Below are 27,285 nucleotides of genomic sequence, written 5' to 3'. Positions count from 1 at the left end.
TCCGGAAAGGGCACTGAGTTTCCCGTTCCTGCCTCTACCGCCATCCCTTAGCCCTTTGTGCGTCTGGGCCACAGAACCCAAAATAAAAGCCGAACTATGAGTCTCCCTTTCCACGTCCGCCTAAAGTACAGTTGAGGGCAGGAGAGTGGAAGCAATGAGGTACAAAGGGCGGAGACGGGAGCCGCACTGGTGGGGCAGGAAGAGGCGAGGCTCCCGCCAGGGGCACGGAGGCTCCGCCTCCTTACATCACTTCCGTAAACAAAAGTTGCTGTGGAGGAGCTGGGTCCGGGATGTGATCCCGGCTTAAGCTGCAGTAGTATTGTCGGCGGCTGCAGCTGCGGCGGTGGCTTCGGAGCCTCCGGGGTCTTTGCAGGTTGAGGAAGAGGACCCCGATCCTCTCCTTCCTCAGGTAGGAAGTGGAAGGAAAAGCGCTCCCGCAGTGTCCCTGTTAGGCCCCTTCCACCACCCACTCTGGCCACTGCTCAATTCGGAGAGCTGAAGGGTCACCGTGTCGGCTGATAGGGGAAAGGGAATGAGGTGAAGTCAAGAGGGACTCCTGGTGGTCCTGTTTGGAAGCTGTGGGTTCCTGGCAATCAAAACCAGTGTGTGAGTAACTGTGAGCAGTCTGCGAAGGCCTTCTTTAAAAGCTTCCTTGCTACGTGGTGTACAGGAAAGATTTCGGTTCTCTTGTGGCAGAGATTTGCCTTCCAAAAACGGATAAATTTCGGGCCCTGGCCCTTCAGTACATCATAGTTTAAGCCACTATTGGTTTATTTGCATTACTTTACTTCCTAGTTGTTTTTTTTTTTCTTGTTCTTATATCACCAAATGTGCATTAGCATCATTAAATTCGAAGGTTAATGTGTTTATGTGTAACACAAGTTTATACAGATCCTTATCTCTTTGGAGAACTGATATCCCATTGTCTCTATTCAGTTGCTTATTAAAATTCCATTTAATTTGTGTTGCATGCTGAAACAACGCCAAAATGTCTGTTCTATTACTAAAGGAAAAATTGTTAGCCAGGATTTGAATGAATTTATATTTCGTATCTAGGATTAAAGACTGGTCATTAGAGCCTTTCTTTTAAAACCTTTTCTTCTCTGGAAGTATCATAGTTCCAGTTGTGATTGTCTAGAGTCAGCCTGAGCCAACCGAGCTGAAATGGTTTAAATTCCAGTGCTAGTGGCACCAAGTTTAGACAAGGGCAAAAAATCTGTTTTCATTAAAATTCTCAATTATGTTAGGAGTGTAATCAGTGGATTTGAATCTTTTGGAATGGTCATAGCATGGTTAGATTCAACACAGTGTACACAGAAAGGGCTAATACTGCTAAGGCACTTTACAGTCTGATGAGGTAAATAGCCATGTAAATTTCTCATCTCATGATACGGGAAACAATATAATTAAGAATTTAATAGTATGCATAAGTAAAAAGAAAATGTAGAAGGGTATTTTTTGATAGATGGCTGCTAGGAAAATAGAGCTGATTAATACATGAAGTAAGGGGGGAATATTGGACTTGTGTTCTCTATGGAAGGGCCAGCATCATAGTGTAACTTTTTTGATACTAGCAAACGTAAACATATATAATACACTTTCATGTATCCTTGGAAATAGGTAGAGAAAGTATATTCAAAATAGTCATGAAACAAATTTAATTTTATAGAACTTAAGTTGATCAAGGAACTAGGATCGGTTTTATCCTTAGGCAGAGACTGAGTTTCTGCTTGGTGGTTGAAATAAGATTTCTAGTTATTAGTTAAAATGCAGATACCCCTTTCAGTTATACATCTGTTTGAATCTGGTTGGTTCTTCTAAGAATAAATTTAAGCAGGGAGATCTAAAGACCACCTAGAGCTTGAGTCAGGCTGAGAATATCACATGGCTATTTTGTTCATTTTTCATGTATTGTTCCCCTTCTATAATGTAGGCTTTTTGAGGACAGGAACTTTGTCATGTTCACTACCTTCTTCCCAATATCCAGAATAGTGCCTGGCAGGTGGAATAGAGTAAATATTTGTGGGATGAGTGAATAAATTCTTTTTTTTTTTTTTTTTTTTTTTTTAAGATTTTATTTATTTATTTGAGAGAGAATGAGAGAGAGCACATGAGACGGGGGAGGGTCAGAGGGAGAAGCAGACTCCCTGCCGAGCAGGGAGCCCGATGCGGGACTCGATCCAGGGACTCCAGGATCATGACCTGAGCCGAAGGCAGTCGCTTAACCAACTGAGCCACCCAGGCGCCCGAGTGAATAAATTCTTGATATATTGCTATCAGCCTATGAAATGGCTCTTTAAACCCCTTTCATTTTTGTATATTCTAGCATGTATGTATAATTTTGCTGTATTTCCTTAGGTCATAAGACGCTGGCCTTGGTGCAATAAGGAACTTAGAACAATGGAGGAGCGGAAAGTGAAGAGGAGGAGTCCTAAGTCTTTCAGTGCCCACTCTACTCAGGTTGTTAATGCCAAAAAAAATTCTATTCCAGTTAGTAAAAGCACAGGGTTTTCAAATCCTGCATCACAGTCAACGTCACAGCGACCAAAGTTAAAAAGGTAAATTTTTTTTCTTTCATATTATCACAGCAACATGCTATCAAAGTAAATACTAAATCCAGTAATTCTTATAACACTTTTTTTCTCTTGGCTTAACTTTTAAAACAGTTGAGGCACATATTATATGTAATTTAGAAAAAACGTTATGACGGTCGCAGTGTGTAGGGATTAGAACATGCAGAATGAATGATTGGTTTGAAGGCCCTTACTTTGTCTCCTACTAAAATAGAATGAGAAAACTTATGGACACAGTTGATGCATTAGCCGGAAAAGGGAACAAAATATACAGGTTTTGTTTTTTTTTTTAACTAAGCTGAGAGTGCTTTGGTAATTTTACTTTTTAAAAAAGGGTGGCTTCATTGTTGTCATAGAAATGATTTGTATTTATTGTAAAAATTCAAACACAGGAAAAGTTCAAAGAAGAAATTTAAAACACTAAAATTCTACCACCTAGAACTACACGTTATTAATATTTGGTGAACATCATTTGTCTTGAGGCTCTAAAGGAAACAGGCGCAACAAATTTAAATGTGATATATAATACTGCTGCATGTATGTGAGTATTCTGTAGTATTAGATATTTGGAAAGCAAGATAATATATAATATATATGTATAATTCTCTCTTTTTAAAAGATAATCGTATGCAATTAATGTTTTTATTGCATCGTCTTTGCAGAGTGATGAAAGAAAAGACCAGACCTCAGGGTGGAGAAGGAAAAGGTGCACAGCCAGCTCCCATTCAGCACTCTTTCCTCACCGATGTCTCAGACGTTCAGGAGATGGAGAGAGGGCTTCTCAGCCTTTTGAATGATTTCCACTCTGGAAAACTTCAAGCGTTCGGCAAGCCATAGATATTTCCCCTTTGTTTTTCTCTTCAAGATGTTTGCATCCTGTTTTCTGAATTTGTTTTGCCATTCATTTTAAAAGTATCATTTTCTTTTATTAAAAAAAAAAAGAGTCCAGAGGCATAAAATGCAATCATCCTAGATTTCATTTGTCATGGATTATAATTTGTTTTCTAAAATTTCAGGAAAAAGGGTTATTTATTTATTTATTTATTTATTTATTTTTGAGAGAGAGTTGGGAAGGGCAGAGGGAGAGGGAGAGAGAGAATCTTAAGCAGGCTCCATCTCACAACCCTGAGATGAGGACCTGAGCCAAAATCAAGAGTCAGACGTTTAACCAACTGAGCCACTCAGGCTCCAGGAAAAAGTTTTTTTAAGAAGGGAAGGTTGGTTGAAATGTTAAAGTAGGATTACTATTACGGAATAACTATCCTGAGAGTAACAAATAAAAGGAATATTCTTCATCAGTTAAATATTTTAGACTTAATGTTTTAGTTTGGGAAAGTCTCAAGATCATTTTTCTTTACCCTTTTAAGCCTAAACTTAATTCTTGCCCACCATTCCTCAGTTTTGAATTTAAAAGAATCCAATTTTCTTGTTCTTCCATGAAGATAGAGAACAGTTAACTGATTGTTCCATTAAAACAAGTAGATATTTTTGGATATGAGTTCACAAAGTATATAGTCAGAGTTTTTGTATTCAGCTTGCAACTTACTTTATAAGTCTTATCTGATAAAATTATGTCCTGCATTTTTTATAAAGCAATTTGAAAATTATCGAATGCATACATACAGAATCTCATACATATGCATAAATGTCATCAACATACATGCTGGTTTTTTGAAGCCACTACCACCAGCACAAGGGTAAATAACCACATATAAAACTGGGTAAAGGTCCTGAAGAGAGCAATTCACTTGCTTAACAACACACATGCAATAGTAATAAAAGAAATATCACCTCATACGAACAGACTGGCAAAATTAAAAGACTGGTAATACCTATTACTGGTGGAATTCAGAGAAGAGTTCTTTCATAAATTGCTGATGAAACTAGAAGGGTCCATGTTTGAAAGTTTTGTTCTTTAACTCTTCTCATTAATCCTGCCTGGGAATCAGTGAGTCCTTCATATCTACCGACTCATTTTCATCTGAAGGAACATTTTTTTCTATTGTTAATTGATTTCTCCTTCATCTGTTCCTTTTTATCCTTTTGGAGCTTCTGTTGTTCTCATGTTAGATCACCCCTTATGATTTCTGCTTCTTTATATTTTTACTCTATATTGTCCCCCACCTTTTCTCTATCTATATATGTTGTGTATTGATACATTTATATTTCTGCCAGTATATACATATGTACACACACACACACATACATACACACACCCCTCTCTTGGGGTATTTCTTCCACTTGACCTTCCAGATTACTAATTGTTGAAAAACAAAGGAAATACGAGATATTTTCTGTGAGGAAAGGATGACTTTTAAAAAGCTGTAACTAGCTTCAAAATTATCAGTAGTCAACGTAATTTAATATTGTCGATTTATGAAGATACAGAGCTAGCTGGAGGAAATTATAGTGTAATTTACATAAATCCTAATTGAGTCAAGATACTTCAACTTTAGCTGAGCTGTAGTATACCTTTGAGAAAACCAAGGTGTTTTAGAAAAATATTTTAGTATCAGGAGGTTGTAGAGACAAGGGGCACCTGGCTGGCTCAGTCAGTGGAGCGTGCGGCTGTCGGTCTCAGGGTTGTGGGTTCAAGCTCCACGTTGGGTATAGAAATTACTTAAAAAAATAAATCTTAAAAAAAAAAAGAGGTTGTAGAGGCTATACTTAACTGTATGAAAATATGTAATTTATCATGTACTGTGTATATATTAGCTGCCCTGAGCAGATAATGCCACCTCAGAGAACTCTGGTCAATAAATAATGTAAGACCTGTCCTTTAGCAATTAAGCTGTCTTGCACTAATAAGTATACAACTGAAAATATTACACTGTTTCTCATGCATCATAACATTCTTCATAAATATTTTCATTTATATTTCTTAAAGGAGGCATATATAATTGGTGGCAAAAATGATTCATGGTTGACGTTCTTATAAGACTCTCAAGTTCACTTATTATTTTTTTTTTTTTAAAGATTTTATTTATTTGACAGTGAGAGAGGGAACACAAGAAGGGGGAGTGGGAGAGGGAGAAGCAGGCTTCCCGCTGAGCAGGGAGCCCGATGTGGGGCTCGATCCCAGGACCCTGGGATCCTGACCTGAGCCGAAGGCAGACGCTTAACGACTGAGCCACCCAGGCGCCCCAAGTTCACTTATTATTATAAAATGTTAGGTCACTCAGTTCAAATGGCAGTTGTCAAATTGAACATGATTAGATGATGCTGTTGCTTCTAGAAATGATACTACTATTGAAAAAAAGAATTTTCTTTTCCTAAGGGATGATTTTTGGTTTGGGGGGTTTTGTTTTGTTTTTAATTTTTAAAAGATTTTACTTTCAAGCAATGTCCACCCCCACCATGGGGCTTGTACTCGTAACCCTGAGACCAAGAGTCACAGGCTGCACTGACTGAGCCAGCCAGGTGCCCCGATGATTTTGTTTTTTACACAAAATCTTTCCTATCTGATTTTCTTAGTGCCCACAGTCATTTCTTAGATTATCATTGTTTTCCTGTGAAAACAGGATTTGATTTATGATTACACACAGAAAATATTCAGTCATTAACAGTGCAATTTACAACAGAAAGAAAGCTAATTTCTTGTGAGCACCTTGAATTTAAAAGTTTTTCCTCAAGGCAGTTAGTTTGAACTGTCCTAATCTTTATTAACGTTCTGGGATGTTCCCTCAGGAAATGAATGTTCCATTGAACAGATGGAACATGTTCGGGGAATGCAGGAGAAATTAGCTCGCTTGAATTTGGAGCTCTATGGGGAGTTAGAGGAACTTCCTGAGGATAAGAGAAAAACAGCCAGTGACTCCAATCTGGACAGGCTTCTGTCTGACGTGAGTGTAATTCTTTTTCTTTATTCCTTTCATAAAAATTTTTTATTGAAATAAAGTTCATCGTTTTAATCATTTTAAAGTATACCGTTTAGTGGTTTTTGGTACATTCACAGTGTTTTGCAGATATCACCACTGTCTAATTCCAGAACATGTTCATCACCCACAAAAGAAACCCTTTACCTCTCAATTCTCCCTTCTCTTCATCCCTTAGCAGCCACTAATCTACTCTCTAACTGTATGGATTTGCCTATTCTGGATATTTCATATAAAGAGAATCACACAATATGTGGCTTCTTATGACTGGGTTCTTTCACTTAGTGTAGTATTTTCAAGTTTCACACATGTTGTATTCTACTATTTTTTTTAAAAGAAATGTATTTCAAAGAAATTGCCATATTTACATCTGAGCATATATTCTGAGAATGCTGGCAAATCTAAAAGTGAAAGATTCACTTCTGTACATATATGATAAGATCTTAATATATAGAAGATCATGACATGATTAATACATTTTGTGTTATTCACTCAGGTGGTTACTTATTTCTAAATACAGAACTGTATTTGGTGTTAAGGTAATTTAGTACATTGCTATGTGTATTAGCTTGCTAAAGCTGCCATAACAACGTGCTATAGACTGGCTACACCTGAAGTTTATTCACAGTTCTGGAGGCCCAAAGATGGAGATAAAAGATGTCATCAGGGTTGGTTTCTTCTGAGGCCTCTCTCCTAGGCTTGTAGATGGCCATCTTCATCTTTACATGGTATTCCTTTTATAAGTGGGTGCCCATGTCCAAATTTCCTCTTCTTGTAAAGACAGCAATCATACAGGATTAGGGCCCACCCTAATGACCTCATTTTAACTTACTGCATCTTTGTAAGACCCAATCTCCAAATACACTCACATTCTGAGGTATTGAGGATTAGGACTAAAATGTATGAGTTTTGGGAGGACATAATCCCATCTATACCACTACGTCTGATTCTTAAACTGAAAGGTGTTAATGAAATTTACCTCTTTAAACATGAAGAAAAATTGATACTTTAGTTTCAGAATAGTTTCCGTATTCACTAATGACAAAAAGGTTTCATTTCTGTTGCTTCTCTTTATCCTTTGAATAAGTAAATGTGTGGGAATGATATGCCCAGACTTTTAAAGTTTCAAGCCTGTGTATTTTATTTCACATCTACTGTGTTCAGTCTTACCAGTATTTCCTTTTACTAGTCCCTCTTAATAAATAAATGCAAGTTTGTTTTGCAGTACATTTAGGAAAATGACTGTGGTATGGTGAGAACACTGAATTTGAAACCAGAAAGCCTTTGTTTAGTCTGGGGTTTGCATTCTGGTTATATCTGTAAAACTTTGTAAATTTAGTTAATATTTCTGTAACTTTGATTTTTTCCTCTGTAAAATAGGTGTGATTAATTCTGCCTCATCCTGAAAACTGAATGAAATGTGAAATCTTTTTGTAGTCCACAAAGGTTTTAAAGATTTTAATCATTAAAATGGCAACTTTTTTTAAACTATTAATAAAGATGATTACAATTATTCATGGTTTTAAGAATCCTTATAAAACTCCGGTTTTTATTATCTGGTTTCAGTCTCTTCTCATATTTGTGTTTAATAAATGCTAAAGGTACTTTATAATTATTTTGTATAAGTGAATTTCCCAGCCTGGAAATTTTTGGAAAGTTTTTTCAATATTTTACTTTTTCATTTAAAGAAAGCTTAAATGAAAAATAGGTTATTTTAAAATGTGTAAACAATCATCTACTTAAGATATTTTTCTTATAAAAATTCAAATTAAATTTGTTTCTTTGTGTTACAGTTAGAAGAACTGAATTCTTCCATGTATCCTTTTGCCTAATATCAACAGTGAAAAGTTTACAAATTGTAACTTCTGGTGAATAGCTCAATCAAGTGAACAAAGACACCTACTGTTATTTACTGGGGCCATTTCTCTTCCCCTTTGGTTTGCAAATGGAACTTTTAGTTGTTTTTGTATGCTGCCATTTTGTGTTTCTGGTTTGTTCTGCTTTGCTTTGTATTGTTTTTGGATTTTTAAAAACAAATTAAAAAAAAATTAATCAGGAGAATTGAGGATTAGGCTATTGCCATAGAAATTATTTTGAACCTTGGATTCTTAAGTTAAATAGCAGTTGGATATGTCTATAAAACGCCATACTTAATTTACTGTCATTACAGGGGCACCTGGGTGGCTCAGTCGTTAAGCATCTGCCTTCAGCTCAGGTCATGATCCCAGGGTCCTGGGATCGAGCCCCGCATTGGGCTCCCTGCTCTGCGGGAAACCTGCTTCTCCCTCTCCCACTCCCCCTGCTTGTGTTCCCTCTCTCACTGTGTCTCTCTCTGTCAAATAAATAAAATCTTTAAAAAAAAATTTACTATCATTACATAGAACACTTTAGATGCATATGAAGTGTAGTATAGGATTAGCTTAAAGGAAATCACCAAGGCACATGTAAAATATTCAGGCTTTGACATTTCAGTTTGGAGCAATTATTTCAGGAACTTTTCAAAATGTATTTTTGGACATAGTCCTAGGTACAGTGTGAGATTATAAGAACAATAAGAAATGATCCTGCCTATAAAATAATTTAATTTGAGAGTTTAGTCCCTTTGGACTAAATAATGAGATACTTAAAAAGATACTGGTTGTAGAGTCAAGAGATTTGATTTTTGAAATTTGGTTTTGATAATTAACTTTGGGTAAATTGTTTAGTATCTCAGAGTGTCCTCTGTAATATGGGGTAATTGCTACATGTAATGATGTGTATATGAAATTTTCCAAACTGTAGAATATATATATATAAATTGCTATTATTGTTAATAACATATACTGTTATTAATTGCTAAATTATGCAGTAGCAACAATGAAGAAATAGAGAGGTATATACAAATTTAGTAATAACAATCATTAATCTTATTTGAGTCCTTACTACTTGCCAAGTATTTTATGAAGGGCTTTACATGCATTTTCTTCTTTGGTCCTACCCTTGTAAGTAGGTGGTATTATACTTACCATTTTACAGATGAAGAAAATAAAGTTTTGAGAAGCGACATAAACTGTGAGAGACATTAACGTAAAATATCATTGCCAAGAAGGACTTAAATTTGAGGATTAGATATGAGTTAATTACGAGGCTTCTCTTAGTAGTAGTTCCTAGTTCTTTTTTCTTTTCCTTATATCCATTCTGAGCTTTGTATTCTATGCTTTATATTCTTTCTATGTGTATGACACATCAGTATCTCCTATCCTCTGAGTTTTTGTTAAACATTTAGGTTGATTTACCACTTTGCCTGATTCAATCACCACGGTTGAACAAGATTACATGATAGAATACAAGAGCATGGGCTTTGAATTGCTTGTTTTCAAATCTTGGTAAGCATGTGTGTAACCTTGAGCAAAGTTTGGCAACTCTAGTTTCCTCATTTGTAATAATTGTTCTCTCTGTCTTCAGAATTTCCCTCCTACCTTCCCTCTCTGTCATCAGTTGCCTCTGTTATTTCAGTCTCCAAGATTATTTAAATTCCTTCTGTGACTATGGCAGACATTGCTACTCAGTCATGGCACTATCTGCCATTGAGCCTGGACGTGGGCAGGAAATTATTTGCCACTTCTTAATCACAGTTAGTTGTCAGGCACCATCAGCTCTGTCTTTTATTCTTCCTTCATTCCTTACCCTCATAACTTTATCCCAGAACCTTTCAAATTTCTTCTGTTCCAGCTCCAGAGCTGCACTAATATGGCAGCCACGAGCCATATAGCTCCTGAGCACGTGAAATGCAGCTAATATGGGCTGGAATGTGCTAGAACTATAATTTGTATACCTGACCTCAAAGATTTAATATGGAAAAAAGAATGTAAAATATCTCAATATTTTTATAATGATTATATGCTGAAATGATAGTTTTCTGATATATTAGTGTAAATTAAATATATTTTAAAAATTGTATCTGTGATGTGCATTAAATTTCTTTTGGACAGTGCTGCTGTAGACTTTAGACAATACCACTAAATTATTCTTCCTAAAAATATCACTCTCATCTTGCCATGCCTATTTCAGACCAAGTTTTTTACCATGTCAGACTTTTTTTTTTTAAACATTTTATTTATTTATTTGACAGAGACACAGCAAGAGAGGGAACACAAGCAGGGGGAGTAGGAGAGGGAGAAGCAGGCTCCCCTCTGAGCAGGGAGCCCGATGCGGGGCTCGATCCCAGGACTCTGGTATCATGACCTGAGCCGAAGGCAGACGCTTAACGACTGAGCCACCCAGGCACCCCCATTTCAGACTTTCTAAAGGCTCTCAGTAGTATGATCTCAACCTACATATCCTCTTGTATTTTTCATTATTTTTCATTGTCACTAGGCTGGTTCTCTGGGTGTCTAAGAACACATCATGTTCATGCTCATCTTAATGCCTTTGTTCAGGTTGTACTTCCTACCTAGAGTTGCTCTGGCCTCCCCCTTTCCCTTATCAAATAACGCCAAAGCTGACCACTTCCATAAAGCATTTTATTTGTACCTTGAGCTAGCATTCTACTTCATTATCTGTTGATTTTTGTATACGTTAAATCTCAGCTTTCCAATTGGACAATGTCTTTGATGGCAATACTCATGTCTGTATAATTTAGCAACCTCTGCTGTATGTGTATTGCTAGCATTTAGTTGTTCTCAGTGTATCCATAGCATTGTTTGAATTGGGTCTTGAAAAAATGGATAGCAGGTGGATCATACAGAGAGATGAAAAAGGAAAATGAAAGGTAATGATGATAAGAAGGAAAGGGAATAATATTGACCTTATTGACCAATAAGATTTACCATGTTTATTCATTTGGTTCATTTGTCCTTTGTGTCAAGGGGCCCCATGTGGGCCTCAGTTAATAAAACTTTAGTTTATCTCATTTGTACCCTTTCACACAACTTAAACAGGAATTCCATCCTGTTTCCAATCTTCTTAAAGAATCATTTAGAGGGGGACTCCTGGGTGGCTCAGTCGGTTGAGCATCTGCCTTTGGTTCAGGTCATGATCCCGGGGTCCTGGGGTCGAGTCCTGCATCAGGCTCCTTACTCAGTGGGGAGCCTGCTTCTCCCTCTGCCTGCCACTCCCCCTGCTTTTGCTCACTCTCTCTCTGACAAATAAATGAATAAAATCTTGTTTAAAAAAATAATTCAGAGGATTATAGGAAAAGTTTTAGACCTATGATGATTCTATTTTTGACTTTTACAAAGAAACTGTTTTCCCAAGGATGATAAAGTGGTGTCCTCTCAAATGATTGTTTTTTAATCTGGTCAGTTTTCATATTTGCCTCTCACCAGTTCCTTACCATGAAAATCATTCTTGCCACATTAAAATAATTCTGTGCTGTATTAGAACCTGAAACATAATCTTGATTTAGTGACTGTTTTTAAGTCTTCAAATTCTGGATATAATATAATTGCTTCACTATATTTAAAAATTGTCTTATCACATCCAGGTTTCTCAGCGACATAGGCACTTTCCCTTTAAACATATTTCCTTTATTTTAATACCTCTCTCTCTTAGCTCCTCCTGAGTGTAATTTCCCATGATTTAAAAGAAGTACTCATTACAGAATGAAAATCTTCTTAACTGATGAACTCAGACAAAAACTACATTTGGCAGATGCCCAAGATGTTCCAAATACTTCTACCAGCTAAAATGACATGTGGTCGCTTTCTCGTGGCTTGAAGATGAGCAGCATTCTTTACTTTTCCAGCTGAATCCAATAGCAGAATCATCTTCCACAATAAGGAATGACGTAATTAAAGTGCCAGTGCAATGATTGATTTCACTGCTGCTTTTAGTGAATTTGCCTTGCTGTTATTTGCCATAACTGGAGCCTAGGCCTTGTTGAAGGCTTAATCAGGAAATGTGATGCAGAGGTTGTGCTGCTGTGCTTTCTATTGTTGCCTTACGGGGGTTATACTTGAAATGCATTGAGCAAAATGTTATTAATAGGGCTGAAGGTTTATCCTTCCTGAGCTCACCAAACTTATTCCCATGTTGATTATAAGTTGATGATGCACAGGCTTCTTGGGGCAGCCCCGCTTCAGTTTACGTTAGACAATCAGTACACACACTGGTGTGTTTTCCAGTGGCCAGTGCCAACAAACTGGTAAATGAGTATTTGTGAAATTTGCTATTTTTAATAAAGTGATTGTTTTAAATTAGTCTTTATTGTTTTATTTTGAAGAAACCTGTAGTCTTCAATCTGGGAATACAAGAATTCAATCCTCAAAAGTACACTGTGTTTATAAAATTTGGGGTTCTGTAATTTTCTCCCAGGTTTTCACCTTGTGCACATTTCAGTGTTGGTGTCAGTCATGAAAAGAGCATGGGCTTTAAAGTCAGACCTTGATTTGAATCCCCATCCTGCCCCTTAGCTTTCTATTCATGCACATTTACTTCTTTGGTTTTAACTTTTGTTTTTCATCCAGAAAATGAAATTAATAACCAGCTCGTAGTAGTAGTGATTATGAGGAGAAAGGAGAAAAGTGTGTATAAGTTGCTTATCACAGCATCTAACACCAACAATGTACAGCAAACATTAGTTTAATTTCCCATTTTACACAGCTTTTTTGAAATAATTAACTCATACCCCATAAAATACACATTTTAAAGTGTACAGCTCAGTGGTTTTTACTGGACTCACAGTTGTGCACCTGTCACCATAATCTAATTGTAGAACATTTTCATCACTTCCATCTTTCCAAAAAGAAACCCATTGGCAGTCACTCCCCATTTCTCAAACCCCCCAGCCATTGGCAACCAGTAATCTACTTGCTGTCTATGGGTTTGCCCATTCTGGACATTTTGTATAAATGGAATCACACATGATTTTTTATGATTGGCTTCTTTTACTTAATATTTTCAAGGTTTCAGGGTTTATCCGTGTTGTAGCATGGCTCAGTACTTCATTCATTTTCATGACCAGATCATACACCATTGTGTGGATATGCCACATTTTGTTTATTCAATCATACCTCAGTTGCCTTCACATTTTAGAAGAGGCCCATGCTTCTTCCTTGTTTCCAGGATAGAGAAACAAGCATCTAATTTGGTGGGAGGGTGAAACCCATTGAAAGATATAAATCTCGATTTTAGTAATTTTTGGCATTCTGAGTTCAAAGAATTTTGACCAACTTATCTAATGGGTCTTTTTGATACGCCTTTTAAAAATGAGAAAATTAGCAGAACATTAAATACAATCTTCCAAACTTTTCACTTGGGTTGAGAGGACAGGGATTCCAGGGTGGGGAAACAGCATTCTAGGACCCGACAGAGCAAAAGGAAATTTTGCCATGTGACATGTTTTTCTTGGATGGGTCCTGAGACAGAGTAAAGCAAAAGCTGTTTCCTGTGGATTAGTGACAGAGCATCAGATTGACCCTGTTTATTCATTTGGTTCATTTGTCCTTTGTGTCAAGGGGCCCCATGTGGGCCTCAGGTAATAAAACTTTAGTTTATCTCATTTGTACCCTTTCACACAACTTAAACATATTAAAGGCAACAGAAAAAAAAAGGTGCCTGGATTAAAATAAAACTTTTAGAAGAGGGGCACCTTGGTGGCTCAGTCGGTCAGGGGGCAGTCCGCTTCTCCCTCTCCCTCTGCTCCTGCACTCTCTCTCTCTCTCTCAAATAAATAAATAAAATCTTAAAAAAAAAAAAACTTTTAGAATAAAATTTATTATGTAGATGTTGTATATTCCTTGTAGACAAATTTTAATTACGGATGATTAAAAAAAAAAATACTACCAGAGCAAACCATTTATCCTTTTTTGTGTTACTTCCAGATCCCTTAAACTTGTTTACTTTGATTTTGGTTCCTCCTGTAGAACGCTAAAATTGTTAATAAGTATCAAAATAGTCTGAGGATTTGCTGAAGGTAAACCCCACCTTTCCCATCACAGGGCTTCAATATTGCTGGCTTCAGTGTCCCATCTCCTCTTGGTTGGGGTCCCGCTGCCTGGCGTCGGCCCCTCTGCTCGAAGCCCTCAGGGGTCCCACCCTAGGCTCCCTGGGGGACGGCGAAGGAGCCGGGACCCCAGCCTGGCGGGAGCCCGGCTGCTGGGCCCTGCGGCGGGGAAGGCGGGGGAGGCGCACGCGGGTCCAGCAGTCCCGACCCCGCAGGCGCTGACGCACGGGTCTGCGGGGGGGAGGGGGGGGGTGTTGTCCGTCCCCATGGAGACCGCGCCCCGCTGCGGCCGCGTGCTCAAACCCCTGCTTTTCCCTCGGCGGTCCAAAGAGGAGGCAGCCGCTCCAGGCCCGGTCCCTCGGCCACCTCCGGGAGGTAAAGCCCTTGCTTCTGGGTCGCGCATCTTTTGCTTGGGACCCCGTGGGCACAGCGCCCGGGCCGGCTTAGCTTCCCCACGCAACCCCGGAAGACCCTAAGCCGCGCTGAGGAGGGCACCGCCATCCCCCCCCCCACATGACCTTGAGAACCTCCGCAGCCCCACAATTATCCAAAAAACCCTGCAGTGGCTCTGCGGAGAAACAAAATCAATCTGCGTAGGTTTGAGTTGGGCGGTGGGAAGGCAACTGAACCTCCTCCAGAGCATTCATTAGGGATAGAAAGGAAGTCAAGTTATTGAGCACTTTGGAAAACACGGATTTTCATTCGACCCCAGACTGGCTCACACCAACTCCTTCCCTCTTTCTGCCAGTTCTCACCCTCTTTCTTACCATGGAGTCCCGGCGGTGTGGGGAGCGGGGAGTGGGGAGGGGGGGCGCGGGGCGTGAAGGGGAACTACAGACCTGCGGTGAATACGGGCCCTGGTTAGGATTGTGTCGCTCTAGGAGTTATTACTATGCTAAGATTTGATGAACAGAACAAATAATTAAAGACATGATATATTTTTTCTTTTTAAAAGTACTCATGCTGCGCTTATTAATAATTCTTGCCATAAATATCAGAACAGAATATCCTGACATCATCCGTATCAAAGTTCAGCACAACCCAGGCCACTGTTTTCAGGCCCATCTTGACATTTGTGCACCTGGGGAACCTCAAAATTCATGCTCTAAAACTTATTTCAGAAGGAGAAAGCAGGGATTAGGGACTTGAAAGTTTTAGAACAGCCCTGTTTATTTTTCCTGAACGAGTTTAAATAGCTGCTTCTTGTTGCAGCTCTAATTTTATAGTTTTACTTATCAGTCAGCCAATCCAGCATTTGATCATGTCCAGTTTGGGCTCACAAACATGGCATTTCTTAACACCTCCTGTACTATCAATAGTGCAGATTTCCCCAAAACATGCCATCACTTCCACTATCCATTACTTATTTGTGCATTAAAAAAAAATTATAGGCCAGTTCATGTTTAAAATAAGTCATGTTTCTACATGTCCTGAATACAGACATTTAACTTATCGGAAATAGTCTTTTATTTCTGTTTTTCACTAATCACACAAATTTGTCTTGTACTCTGGTTCTTTTTTGCAATCTTTAGAACCAGATAACTTTTTTATAAAGATTTTACTGATTTATTTATTTGAAAAAGAGAGAATCTCAAGCAGACCCAAGCTAGTCCCAGGCCACCCAGGAACCCCCCAGATAACTCTTGAGAGGCATATTTAAGGGGTTAAACTGGGGTTTCTTCCTTCACTCCTAGTAGTTTATTCCTTCTTCATGCTGCAAGAGGAAGACTTTCTATAGAATTTTTTTTCAGTGCACAGAATCTAAAAGTTTCTCAGGGAAGTAATTGTCAGGTACATATTTTAAAAGTTTAAGTGACTTTGCATAGCCTCTGAAATGTTGAAAATACAGAACATGCTTAAGGGATTAAACTGTAGAGAATAAATGAATCATGGTACACCTTGCATGTGTGGATCATAAGAGAACACAAATGTAGGTACCTCTGTGGCAGGGAACAATGTTTTGTTTCTAATTTCCCTTCAAGTCGTTTTGTCTCCTACAGTGGAGCAGGACTAGCCTAATTTACGTGTCTCCACCTGTGTAAGAAATCACCTGAGGAAACAGTTAATGGCAGTAGGATTCTGCTTTATCCCAGTGACAATTTAGCTCTCTCTATGGACTGGCAATTGCCCAGCCATCTCAACCTTAATCTGGTTTTGGTTGTCGCACAACAGGCTCCTCCCCACCTCGCCCACCGCCCCGCCCCCCCCCCTTTTTTTTTGCTAAGCAAAGAAGAGCTAGTGTCAGTTGCTGATTTCCTCATCAATAGCCAGTTGTATGGTCAGCCATGCAAAAGAAATTGTATTTCCAAATTAACCCATACCAGTCATACATCCAATTTAAGTTACACTCACTCTTTAGGGAAGATCCAGTATAATTTTTAAACTTGGTAACTAATTATTCCCTGTCTGACCTCGGATCATTTTCTTTAGCCTGCTTTTCTCCTCTGTAATCTAACTCCCAGGGTGAAGGTGAGGAGTGAAGGAGCTAGTGTGTGGGGAAGTGATTTACTAGCACAGTGCAGGTCAGAGTAACCACTCAAACACAAATTAAGAGAAGTACAGCATTTATTACGTGGCTCCCTCCCCACTTTGATTTTGTAACAGTATGTATGTTAGATCTAGTTCTGTTAGCAATAGATCTAGTTCTAAATGAGAAGAACCACAGATTGGGGTCTCCTATTTCATTCCCTTCTTGCAACACACTTCAGAAACATTTAGAGCCCTTGTTTTCCAGGGTCATGTAAGAAAGAGGTATCTATCTAGTTGGTGTCACCCACACTGGGGCCTCAATTCAGTGGACACCTGGGCCATAAGCAAGGCAGCGGCTGGACCTTTACTTATCTAGGTGTGACTCGCTGCTTTGTGTAAGAACAAGAGAAATCCTGAATGATCAAGGAAGAACTTCATGGTATAGTATTTTGGCTCTTGGAGAAAGGGCACAGGGAAAAGAAGAATGGATGAGAATTTGGTTTTGTACACTTAGGTTTTGAATTGCTCTTGGTAATAGAAGATATTGGGGACCACCATATTGTAAACATAATTCACAAGAAGTATTCTTGCCCCAGAATTCACATCCCAAATGAGCACCCTAAAATACTTCCCTTTCCCCCGATTTGCTGATGTTGTGAAAGAATAATCTGTCAGATATACATATTAATTCAGTTCTAAGGTTATTTTATCATCCACCTCATTTAACATCATGATGGAAATTACTAATAAGATCTACACAAGTTGATAATTGTCACAGTTTTGACATAGGTGTCAAATCCTAATAATCAGTGAAGGAATCTGGCTTTTTCTTAGCTTGTAACTCGCTTTTCAGCCCTTGAATTTGGAAAATTAGGGGATGTGAACAATTACTCATCTACTCATTCAACAAATACTTGCCAAGTGCCAAATCAATGCAGGCATTATGTGGTAGGCAGGTTCTAAAATGGCTCCCAATGACTCCAGCTTCCTGATATCCATGCCCTTGTGAATCCCCTCCCCTTGAGTGTGGGCTAGACTTGTTTCTAATGCAGGGGTTGCCAAACTTTTTCTGTAAAGGGTCAGGTAGTAAATATTTTTGGCTTTGTGGGCTATATGGTCTCTCCCTAATTACTCAATTCTTCCTGTTACAGTATAAAAGTAACCATAGACAGTATGTAAATAAATGTGATTAGCTGTATTCCAATTATTTACAAAAGTGGTTGGCAGGCTGAATATGGGCTGCCAACCACATGTGCTGACCTATGTTCTGACTAATCAAAAAGTGATGGTGTAATGCTTCTGAGATTATGTTACACAAAGAGTCCAACTTCCATCTTGCCTGCCCTGTCTTGCCATTTCACTTGTTCACCTGGGTGGAAACCAGCTGCCATTTTATAAGCTAATAAGTTATGAAGCTCACATGGGAGGGAATCCTCCAGCCACAGCCAACAGCCTGCAAGGAACTGAGATCCTGTTCCAGTAGTCTGTGGGAACTGAATCTTGCCAACAACCACTTACATGAGTCTTGAAGTGAATCCTTCCCCAGTCCAACTTTTGGATGACCATAACCCCAACTGAAACTTGGTTGTGAGACTGTGAGCCAAAGGACCCAGTCAAGCCATGCCTTGACTCCTGACACAGAAACTGTGAAATAATAAATGTTTGTTATTTTAAGCCACTAAGTTTTGGGACTCTTTGTTACACAGCATTAGATAACCACCATGATAACCATATCACATAGCCAATACACATTATGATAGGCTCCTGTAAGAATGAACAAGCGGAATGCTGCTTATTATTTCCTCCTCTTAGAGATTCACAATGAGTATCAACATATTAAGGTTTCCAAAACATCTTATAAAAAAGAAACTTGTTTAATTTTGTTCAATCAATCATTTCCTAAGCATATTTAACCATGGATCCTGTTTTTCTGGGAAGTGCCTATTAATATTTTATGGAGCTACTATTTAGAGAAATACAAAATGCTGGAATATGAAAAAAAATCATTCAATTTAAAGAAGTAGTGCTTGCCAACATGCCATTTCTCCCTGGGTTGAATAACTAATCAGCAAAATTGACATCTTAGAAGAATGCAAATAATCTCATGGAAATTTATATCCCTATCTATCTCTGTATTTGTATCTCTATCTCTATATTTATATCTCTATGTATATATGATGTACTGTATTCCGATATTTAAGCCCACCAGCAGAGATAGTGACTATTCTTTCTGTAATGTTCTGCTCATTATGTAACTCAGTAATCCTTTAACACAGAGGATAATAACACTTTTAAGAACTTGCTAAATCAAAACTCCTTATGTTGGCTCTTGGAGGGATTTCACATAACAACAGCTGGGCATCTTAGGAAAGTAAGGATTTGTTTTGATTTAATGTTGATTCAGAAGGAGGTATTTAATTTCCCACATTGCCATGAGGTTTTTATCTGAACAACACATTATTATACTGTAGTTTGCCAAGGCACAGCATTTCATTGCTTTGCTTTACACATGAGGAAACTGAGGCTCAGAGGCTAAATTATTTGTAAAGCTTCACTTGGGGGAAAGGAGAGCCAGAGCAGGGATCCAAATTCAGTGTTGTCATGCTACTCTCTGTAGTATTTCCAAAATTATTCCGGGGTGCCTGGGTGCCTCAGTTGGTTAAGCATCCAACTCTTGATTTCGGCTCATGATCTCAGGGTTGTGGGATCGAGCCCCGGGTCAGGGTCCCACCTCAGTGAAGAGTCTGCTTGAGATTCTCTCTCTCCCTCTCCATCTGCCCCTCCTCCTGCTCTCTCTCTCTCTCTCTCTAAAATAAATAAATAAAATCTTAAAAATAAAATAAAATAAAATAGTTCCTAATCTGGTACATGCCTTTCCAACATACTCATTTTTAAAACACGCTTTCATCTCTCTCGAGTGTGGTAAGAATAGAGGACCTGCAAATGTTTGTCTTATTCTCAAAATCTTCTGGCTCCACCATAAAATTTCTTCAGCTACTCTGGGCCACATTGTTCTCTCTTCTTGGAATTTATAGCAACAGAGGATTGCTTGGAAACTGAGACATTTCTGATGCTGGAATCCCAGCTAGAATTTCACCGACAAGTGGTCATCCAATTTGTGTTTTAATATCACTGGTAATGGACATAGCCTCCTGAGATAGCTAATGCCGCTGAAGTGATTATTTTCCCACTTAGGATGATCCAAAATCTTGTCTCTCTGACATCATACATTGTTGTTAATTTTGTCTTCTGGGGATTCACAAACCATGTGTAATTGATTTTATACATAAAAAGCCTTCAGATAGTTGATGTGTGTGTGTACAGTGTGGGAAAGAGGTCCAATTTCTTCTTTTTTTAAACAGATGCTCTGTTTTCTATAAATGGAAAAATCCATCTCTTCTTTGACTTATGCTCTAACAAGTACCCATGTATACAAGAGTCTATTTTGGACTTTCTTCCGTTCCCCTGGATTAGATATTTGTCTCCATAATAATGCCACGTCATGTTGTTGCTCCAGCTTTATAGTGAGTTTTTATATCTAGAAACACATCTCCCTCCCTGGTTCTTCCAGACTGACCTGACTATTTTTGGCCCTTTAAAACTTCCATAAATATCTTAGAATCAGCTTTTCAAGTTACACACATGTACCACAATATCTCTTAGGATTTTTTTTTATTGAAATTGCATTGAATTAGTGGATCTGTTTGAGGAAATTAATCTCTTCATTCTTCTGAATTCTCTAATTCATGAATAAAACATATCTCTCCATTTATTTAGGTTCTTTAGAAACGTTCAAGAAAATTTTATAATTTTAACTTTTTTTTTTTTTTTTTTTAGTAGAGATTGGTTCTTGAACTCACGACCCTGAGATGACTAATATATTTGGCTGAGCTGAAATCAAGTGTTGTGCTTAGCCAGCTGAGCCACCCAGGCCCCCCAAATTTTATAATTTTACTCATAAAGTTTGTACTTTTATTTTTTTCTAGATACTTAATAGCGTTTGGTGTTTTATAAGTGATATCTTTTTTTCTTTTGAGAGAGAGAGCAAGAGCGAGTTTGGGGGGAGCGGCAGAGAGAGAGAGAGAGAGAGAGAGAGAGAGAATCTTAAGCAAGCTCCATGCCCAGCACAGAGCCAAGGCAGGGCTCGATCTCACAACACTGAGATCATGACCTGAGCCAAAATCAAGAGTTGGATGCTCAATTGATTGAGCTACCCAGGTGCCCCAATAAATGATATCCTTTTTTAAAGCTTCTTGATCAAAATAGAAGATGTAGAAAAATATGCAAATCATAAGTGTAGAACTCAATGAATCGTAAAGTGAACTCTTCTGGGTTCCTACTGCCAAATCAGGACCTGTATCCCAGAGTCACATCTCATGTCCCTCCCAGTCATACCCTCTCTTTCCTCCCCAAGGGTAACACTATCTTGACTTCTAACGCTGTCATGTAGGACTTTGTATAAATTAAACCATATAAAATGTAGTCCATTATTTCCAGCTTCTTTGTTTAATGTCTTATGTGTGTGATTCACACATATTGTTGTGTGTAGTGGCACACAATTGTTCATTGATATCCAGCATTCTAGCACATGGATATATGACAATATATTTATCCATTCGGCTGCTGGTGAATGATTGCACTGTTTCCAGTTTAGAGCTATCCAATGTAACTGTGAATGTGCTTGTGGATATATTTTGTCCACATGTTCATGTTTTTCTGTTGAATCAATTGTATGCACATGTTCAACTTTAGCAAATAATGCCAAACCATTTTTCAAAGTACTTATACCAATTTGCATATTCACCAGCTGTATGTGACTATTCTGGATGCTCACCAGCGCATGGCTCTGTCGGTCTGTGGATAACAAATTCTCGGTAGCTTGAAACAGAAGTCATTATTTTTCATGATTCTGTGGGTTTTCTGGCCTCACCTGGACATTTCTTCTGCTGCCTGTTATAGTCTGGGGTCATTTATATGGTTGTAGTCACTTGGGAGCTCAGTTGGAACAGAATACCCAAGATGGCATCATTCACACATCTGGTGCTTTGACTGGGTTGGCTGAAACAGCTTTGGGCTGGCTCAACCTCTGTTTCTCCATATGGTCTCTCATTATGCTATAATCTAGCCCATGCTTATTTACATGGCTGCTACATCCTAAGAGTACAAAAAGACAAACTGCAAATCTTCTTAAGGCCTAGGCCCAGAAGTCACACATCTTCACTTTATCAACATCCTTTGGTTAAAACCATGAGCAACTGAATCCTGCTAATAACCACATGAAAGAGCTTCAAATCCTTCAAATGAGCTTGGAGTCCTAGCCAACGTCTTGACTGCAGCCTTATGAGAAACTCTGAAGCAGAAGTACCTGTTATGGCCTTAATTGGGTTTCCCCCCCCAAATTTCATGTTGAAGCCCTAACCTCCAATGTAACTATATTTGGAGACAGAGTCTATAAAGAGGTAATGAAAGTTAAGTGAGGTTATAAGGGTGGGACCTCAATCCAATAGGACTGATATTTTTATAAGGAGAGGAAGAGACACCAAAGATCTCTCTCTCTACCCCCCACCCAACCCACCTGGTTTGTGCACAGAAGAAAGGCCTTGTAAGAACACAGAGAGAAGGTGGTTGTGGACAAGCCAGGCAGAGAGGTCCCACCAGACACCAGCCCTGACAGCACCTTGATCTCAGACTTTTCGCTTCCAGAATTGTGAGAAAATAAATTTTTGTGGTTCAAGGCACTCAGTTTGTGATATTTAGTTATGGCAGCCCTAGCGGACTGATTAGGTACTCCACTATGCTGTGCATAGATTCCTGACCCACGGGAACTCCGAGATAATAAGGTTTTTTTTTGTTTTGTGCTATTAAATTTTGGGGTCATTTGTTACACAGCAATGGATGACTAATACATCAGCCTAGGTCTGTTCTCTATGTCCTCTTTGTGTCCTAAAAAGATAGGCAGGTGGAGTGCCCTTTTTAAGCCCTTCAGATTATTGCTTTCCAGGGAAGAAAAAGTCAGTATTCCTGGCTGGTAAAGAATCGTTCCAATTTCTGAGTCATTTTCCCAGCAAAGTGAAAAATAACTCTGGTTTAGATTCATATTTGGGTGCAAACAGATGAGGACAGAGTAAATTGCAATGACTTGGAGTTCATGAACTCCCTGTGCATATTTGTATGGATTATCCTCCATGGAGATGTATATATATGATTTGCTGTAATTTTATCTCTATAAATATAGAGATGTAAATGAATGGCTGCAATTATATAATTCCTATAAGGACAACATTAATATACTGGATGTTTCTAGGTGATCTTCATTAAGCATCTATTGAAATGAACCTATATTTCTTAGGGCTGGAAGAAAATAATTTGCTGAGATGTCAGCTGGGGATTCTTCTAGAAAAACCTTGGAAATGGAGTGCTTCCACACAAGATTCAGTGCCTGGACACCTTTCAGCAACAAATCATTAAATAGACAGGTAAATTACATGCTCTAGAACAAAACAAGTTTAATTTGTAAGGTCAATTTTACTGTGATATATTGGGTGGGTCTCGTGTTGCCATATAACACAACAACAATGAAACCTCTAAAGAATTTAGTTTTGGAGTCACTTCAAACAAAAATAAACCAGCATTTGTCTGCCCCCCAAACAGTCTCTTCTCACCCCAGTCTCCAACTCCTACTTTATGGGGAGACTCAAGGTCTGCCTCCCTTTTCCTCTGTACCTCCAGGGACAAAATAGAAACCTCCAGAATACAGAGTATGCTGGGGGAGGAGACAAGGGGAGGTGCTCTTGGTGGTGCTTGGTGTGGAGAGTATTAATGTGTAATTAATTCTCTGCATATTTCTTTAATTCTCTCTTCCTTCCCATGCCAACAGTTCAGTTTGATGGCCTGGGGATGCCCACTCTTTTGAAATGTAGTCAGTAGGTAGTCACTGAATGGCTTAAGCTTCGGCAGCTCTGCCAGCCCTTAATGGAGAAGGCCCACAGCGCTTGTGCGGTTCAGGCCTGTTCCCAAGGGAAGGAGACTAGCTGGGCTGGGGCCCAAGCCTGACCCAGTAAGAAAGACAGTGGGTTTGTATATGTCATCTGAGCAAAGCTGGACTGAAACCCAGGTTTGGGGGCACCCTGGTCCTTGGTGTATCTCTTCCTTAGAGACACGTCTAACAATGGCTACTTAGCAATATTTATTGACTTTGGTTTTGGTGGGAACTATGAAGATGTAGGACCATGGGTTAGTAAAATCATACCTACTTCAAATGGTCCTGTTTTCACAATTCAAGTGTAGCCTGTATGTGTTTTCAAGATGAAATGTTTGGAATCTGTTTCCCCAGGCCACATTCGTTTAGGTAGAAATAAGAGCCAGGATTCATTACCTCTTTGTTTTCCAAAGGGGCCCTCCTAAGGCCCCACTGTAATCATATCCCCTGGCCAGCCTTTCCCACCAGCCCACCCAACAAGCCTGGGCTTGTCTCTATCCCCAGATAAAAGCAGCTTAAGCTGAGGGAAGAGACCCCTACTACGTAGTGAAAAGTGCTTTGTGAACTGTAACGTGCTGTGCAAATATTAGCTGTGAGGTTGCGAGATTGCTGAAGGATTGGTTAGCAACTAAGAATAGACTGAACTCTACAGGAAAATGATATTTTCTCCCCCTTACAGCTCTTTCAGGAAAGAGTTGCTCTTATAAGTCATTGGTTTGACCTCTGGACCAGCAAGCAACGTCAAGAATTCTTATTCACGATTTTTTTACGATGCACCAAATCACAGTTAAGGTAAATGTAGCCTAAGGATGCAATTATCATTGGTTCTTAAAGGAAATAAAATATAGTAAAATGTTTATATAACATTCTAGGGTTTCTTTCCCCCCCCAAAAGGAACAAATAAAACAATTGGTATTTTAAGGTTTATAAACAGAATCTTCTAGTGCTGCTTCCTCCTTGAGGATGAAATGGAACCTTGGGGGCTTTAACGCCTTCCTACCACAGTGGGATGTTTGGTTTTCGCAAAACTCAGAAGCTTCAGCCAGTGAATTTTTAACATTCCCTTAGTATATTGGATTCTCCTCAGAACTATCAGACAGATGGACAATATATTTCAAGTAGATATCTGGCGCATAGGCAGTCCATAAATAATTGTTACACAAATGGATGGATCTGAAAAGTACCCAAGGAGTGACCATGGTTGCAACATTTAGGAATATGCACAAGACTTGTTTGATGGTGGCCATGATTGCCAATGGGTGCTGTTCTTATTCTTACCGTGGCCTCCTAGAGTGTCTGTCATTTGCTTTCAAATACTCTAGCAGAAATGGTGTGCTATTTGAAAGTGTTAGTTGAAATTGCATGCAAGAACAGCTAGTGTTTTGATCATGAATTAATACTCCAAGGGTGGTTAGCTAGCATTGTGTTGGAAAGGTCACAACGTCTCAGTTATTACAAGATACTTTGCTAATGAGCATAGCAAATATCAGACATTAGTTATTATCAGAACAGCCAGTAACTCGTTCATGTGTCAGATGAATGTTAGAAATGCACTCTCTTTGGTGAAATTAAAGGTCTTCAGATGTGGGACGGAAAATGTTCCAGAGAGCCCTCCAACATGCCTGGACCTGGTTGAAGAATCCAGCCAGCCCTGTAGCAGGTGCTTGTAAGGCTTTATCCCCAAGCAAATGGTGTTGTCACTCTGGGGATTTTGGGTAGCCTGAGGCTCTCAAGGAAGGTAACAGTAGAATCCTGTTTCTGGAACACCGTACTTTCTCAATTGAGTAAACCTTTCGCCCAAAGGACAGAGAGCTGGGACTTCATCAAGCCCGCGGAGGAGACTGTATGAAGTGGTTGGGGCTTGTTGGCTAGGTTTGTTTAGGGAAACTCTAGGTATGGCATCATTTGGGGTTAGTTGTTTTCACTGCAACCTGGCAGTGAGGTTGTTGGGAGAGGCTAACCATTGAACTTCTTAGGTAGCTTTCAGAAAGTATCAGGAGTTATGCAAAACCAAATTGGCTTATTTTAGTTGGCAATACCTGCCTTCCACTCTTTTTCACACTTCCTCTCGCCCGTCTCTTTCAGTCAGCCATTACATCTCTCCTACCTGCTTGCTCACCTTCTCCCTTGTCTGCTTTCTCCTGCATCCGGGGGTGCATGGTGGGTTGTTAAGAGACTGCCCCTGATGGAGTCACCAAGTCACTGGAGGGAGACACACCTTCCTGGCTGTGTTGAAAGAGGCTGCAAAGACAGGCCACCGAAAAATAGGCTCTTTCGTCAATGTTTAAAAATCAGGGAAGGGAACTTTTTATAGTAGTCATTGGCTAGGTTTCCTTTTACTCCAACTTTACAGTTTTCAAGATAAAATAACAGACCAAAACCGACATCCATAATTGCTTGTGGTACATCATGTTCTAGTCTCATGTATCATAAACCACGCAATTTTAGCTGTAACCACTGGAGGTCATTAGAGATCTTGTGGTATATTTTGAGGCTCATTAACATTAGGCCTGACATTTTTGTCACTGGAAATTGTATCCTTTGTCTGGTACCTGAATTCTTACTGTGGCACAAGGATATGGAACTAATCCGTTCGGTGGAATTACTTCGCTTTGTTCTGTAGCAGCTGTAAGTCTGCAGAGAGCTATACACCGTAGTTGCATGAAGCTATTATTTCATAGTCTGGACTGATGCTTTTAGAAGTTGTATGTCAATTTCTGGTCTCTAGAGCTGACATCCTGAACCCAGCTCTAATTTGTAGTGGTGGTTTGTTGTTGAACATCAATTAGTTCATTCTGCCAAGTCTGGATTAAGTCTTTCTTCTACTACTTCCTCTCCATCTCTTTGGGTCAGCCATGTCTTCTCTCCTGCCAACATCTACAGAAACCATTTACCGATAGTCTAATCCAATTTGAGTTGTGCTTGATTTTTATTAAATCTAAAAGCCCAACTCATTTTATTTTTTAAAGTTAGTGCAATCAAATTTCTTTTAAACACCTTTATTGAGATATAATTCACATACAATAAAATTCATCATTTAAAAGGTACAAAGTTCGTGGTATTTACAGAACTGTGCAACTATTACCACAATCTAAGTTTAGAACATTTTCATCACCCCAAAAAGAAACCTGCTACCCATTAGATGTAACTCCGCATCTCCATCCCCAGCACTGGGTAACCTCTAATCTACTTTCTGTTTCTATAAATTTGCCTTTTCTGGACTTTTCAAATAAATGCAGTCTTACAGTATGTGGTCTTTTGTGACTGGCTTGTCTCATGTATTATAATTTCGTTAAATAACAAAAGGCAACCAAGTACATGTAAAGATCGAATTGGCTTTATTAAATGGTTCATGAGGGCACCTGGGTGACTCAGTCAGTGAAGTGTCTGCCTTTGGCTCAGGTCATGCTCTCAGGGTCCTGGGATCAAGCCCCAAATCAGGCTCCCTGCTCCGCAGGGAATCTG

The 27,285-nt window shown here is 39.0% G+C and overlaps 2 protein-coding genes across 7 annotated transcripts in view; both read left to right on the top strand.

Moving 5' to 3' along the window:
- Positions 1–239: 239 nt before the first annotated feature.
- On the top strand, positions 240–12,627 carry CCDC28A (coiled-coil domain containing 28A). 3 transcript variants are annotated; one of them, XM_078054667.1, is made up of 6 exons: positions 240–409; positions 2,359–2,558; positions 3,236–3,399; positions 6,261–6,415; positions 8,242–8,264; positions 12,060–12,627. In XM_078054667.1, exons 2-6 carry the CDS (start codon positions 2,401–2,403, stop codon positions 12,112–12,114), a joined length of 555 nt encoding a protein of 184 aa, XP_077910793.1. In that variant the 5' UTR covers positions 240–409; positions 2,359–2,400; the 3' UTR covers positions 12,115–12,627. The 3 variants fall into 3 exon arrangements, with proteins under 3 accessions (XP_077910793.1, XP_077910795.1, XP_077910794.1); XM_078054669.1 differs by lacking the exon at positions 12,060–12,627 and adding an exon at positions 10,160–10,385; XM_078054668.1 differs by lacking the exon at positions 12,060–12,627 and adding an exon at positions 10,134–10,385.
- A 2,001-nt stretch (positions 12,628–14,628) lies between these two features.
- The window catches only part of ECT2L (epithelial cell transforming 2 like), a 71,907-nt gene continuing 59,250 nt past the window's right edge, over positions 14,629–27,285 (top strand). For all 4 annotated transcript variants that reach the window (XM_036097886.2, XM_036097882.2, XM_036097881.2 and 1 more), the window contains exons 1-3: positions 14,629–14,747; positions 23,191–23,317; positions 24,500–24,612. In XM_036097886.2, the coding sequence (XP_035953779.1) occupies positions 23,216–23,317; positions 24,500–24,612 (215 nt within the window). In that variant the 5' untranslated portion in view covers positions 14,629–14,747; positions 23,191–23,215. The remainder of the gene's footprint in view (positions 14,748–23,190; positions 23,318–24,499; positions 24,613–27,285) is intronic.

The sequence above is a fragment of the Halichoerus grypus genome, chromosome 9 (genome assembly GCF_964656455.1).
Source record: "Halichoerus grypus chromosome 9, mHalGry1.hap1.1, whole genome shotgun sequence".
In the NCBI taxonomy this organism is placed as follows: Eukaryota; Metazoa; Chordata; class Mammalia; order Carnivora; family Phocidae; genus Halichoerus; species Halichoerus grypus.
Note: the sequence above shows the minus strand (reverse complement) of the source record. Positions and strands in the feature narration are given on the sequence as shown.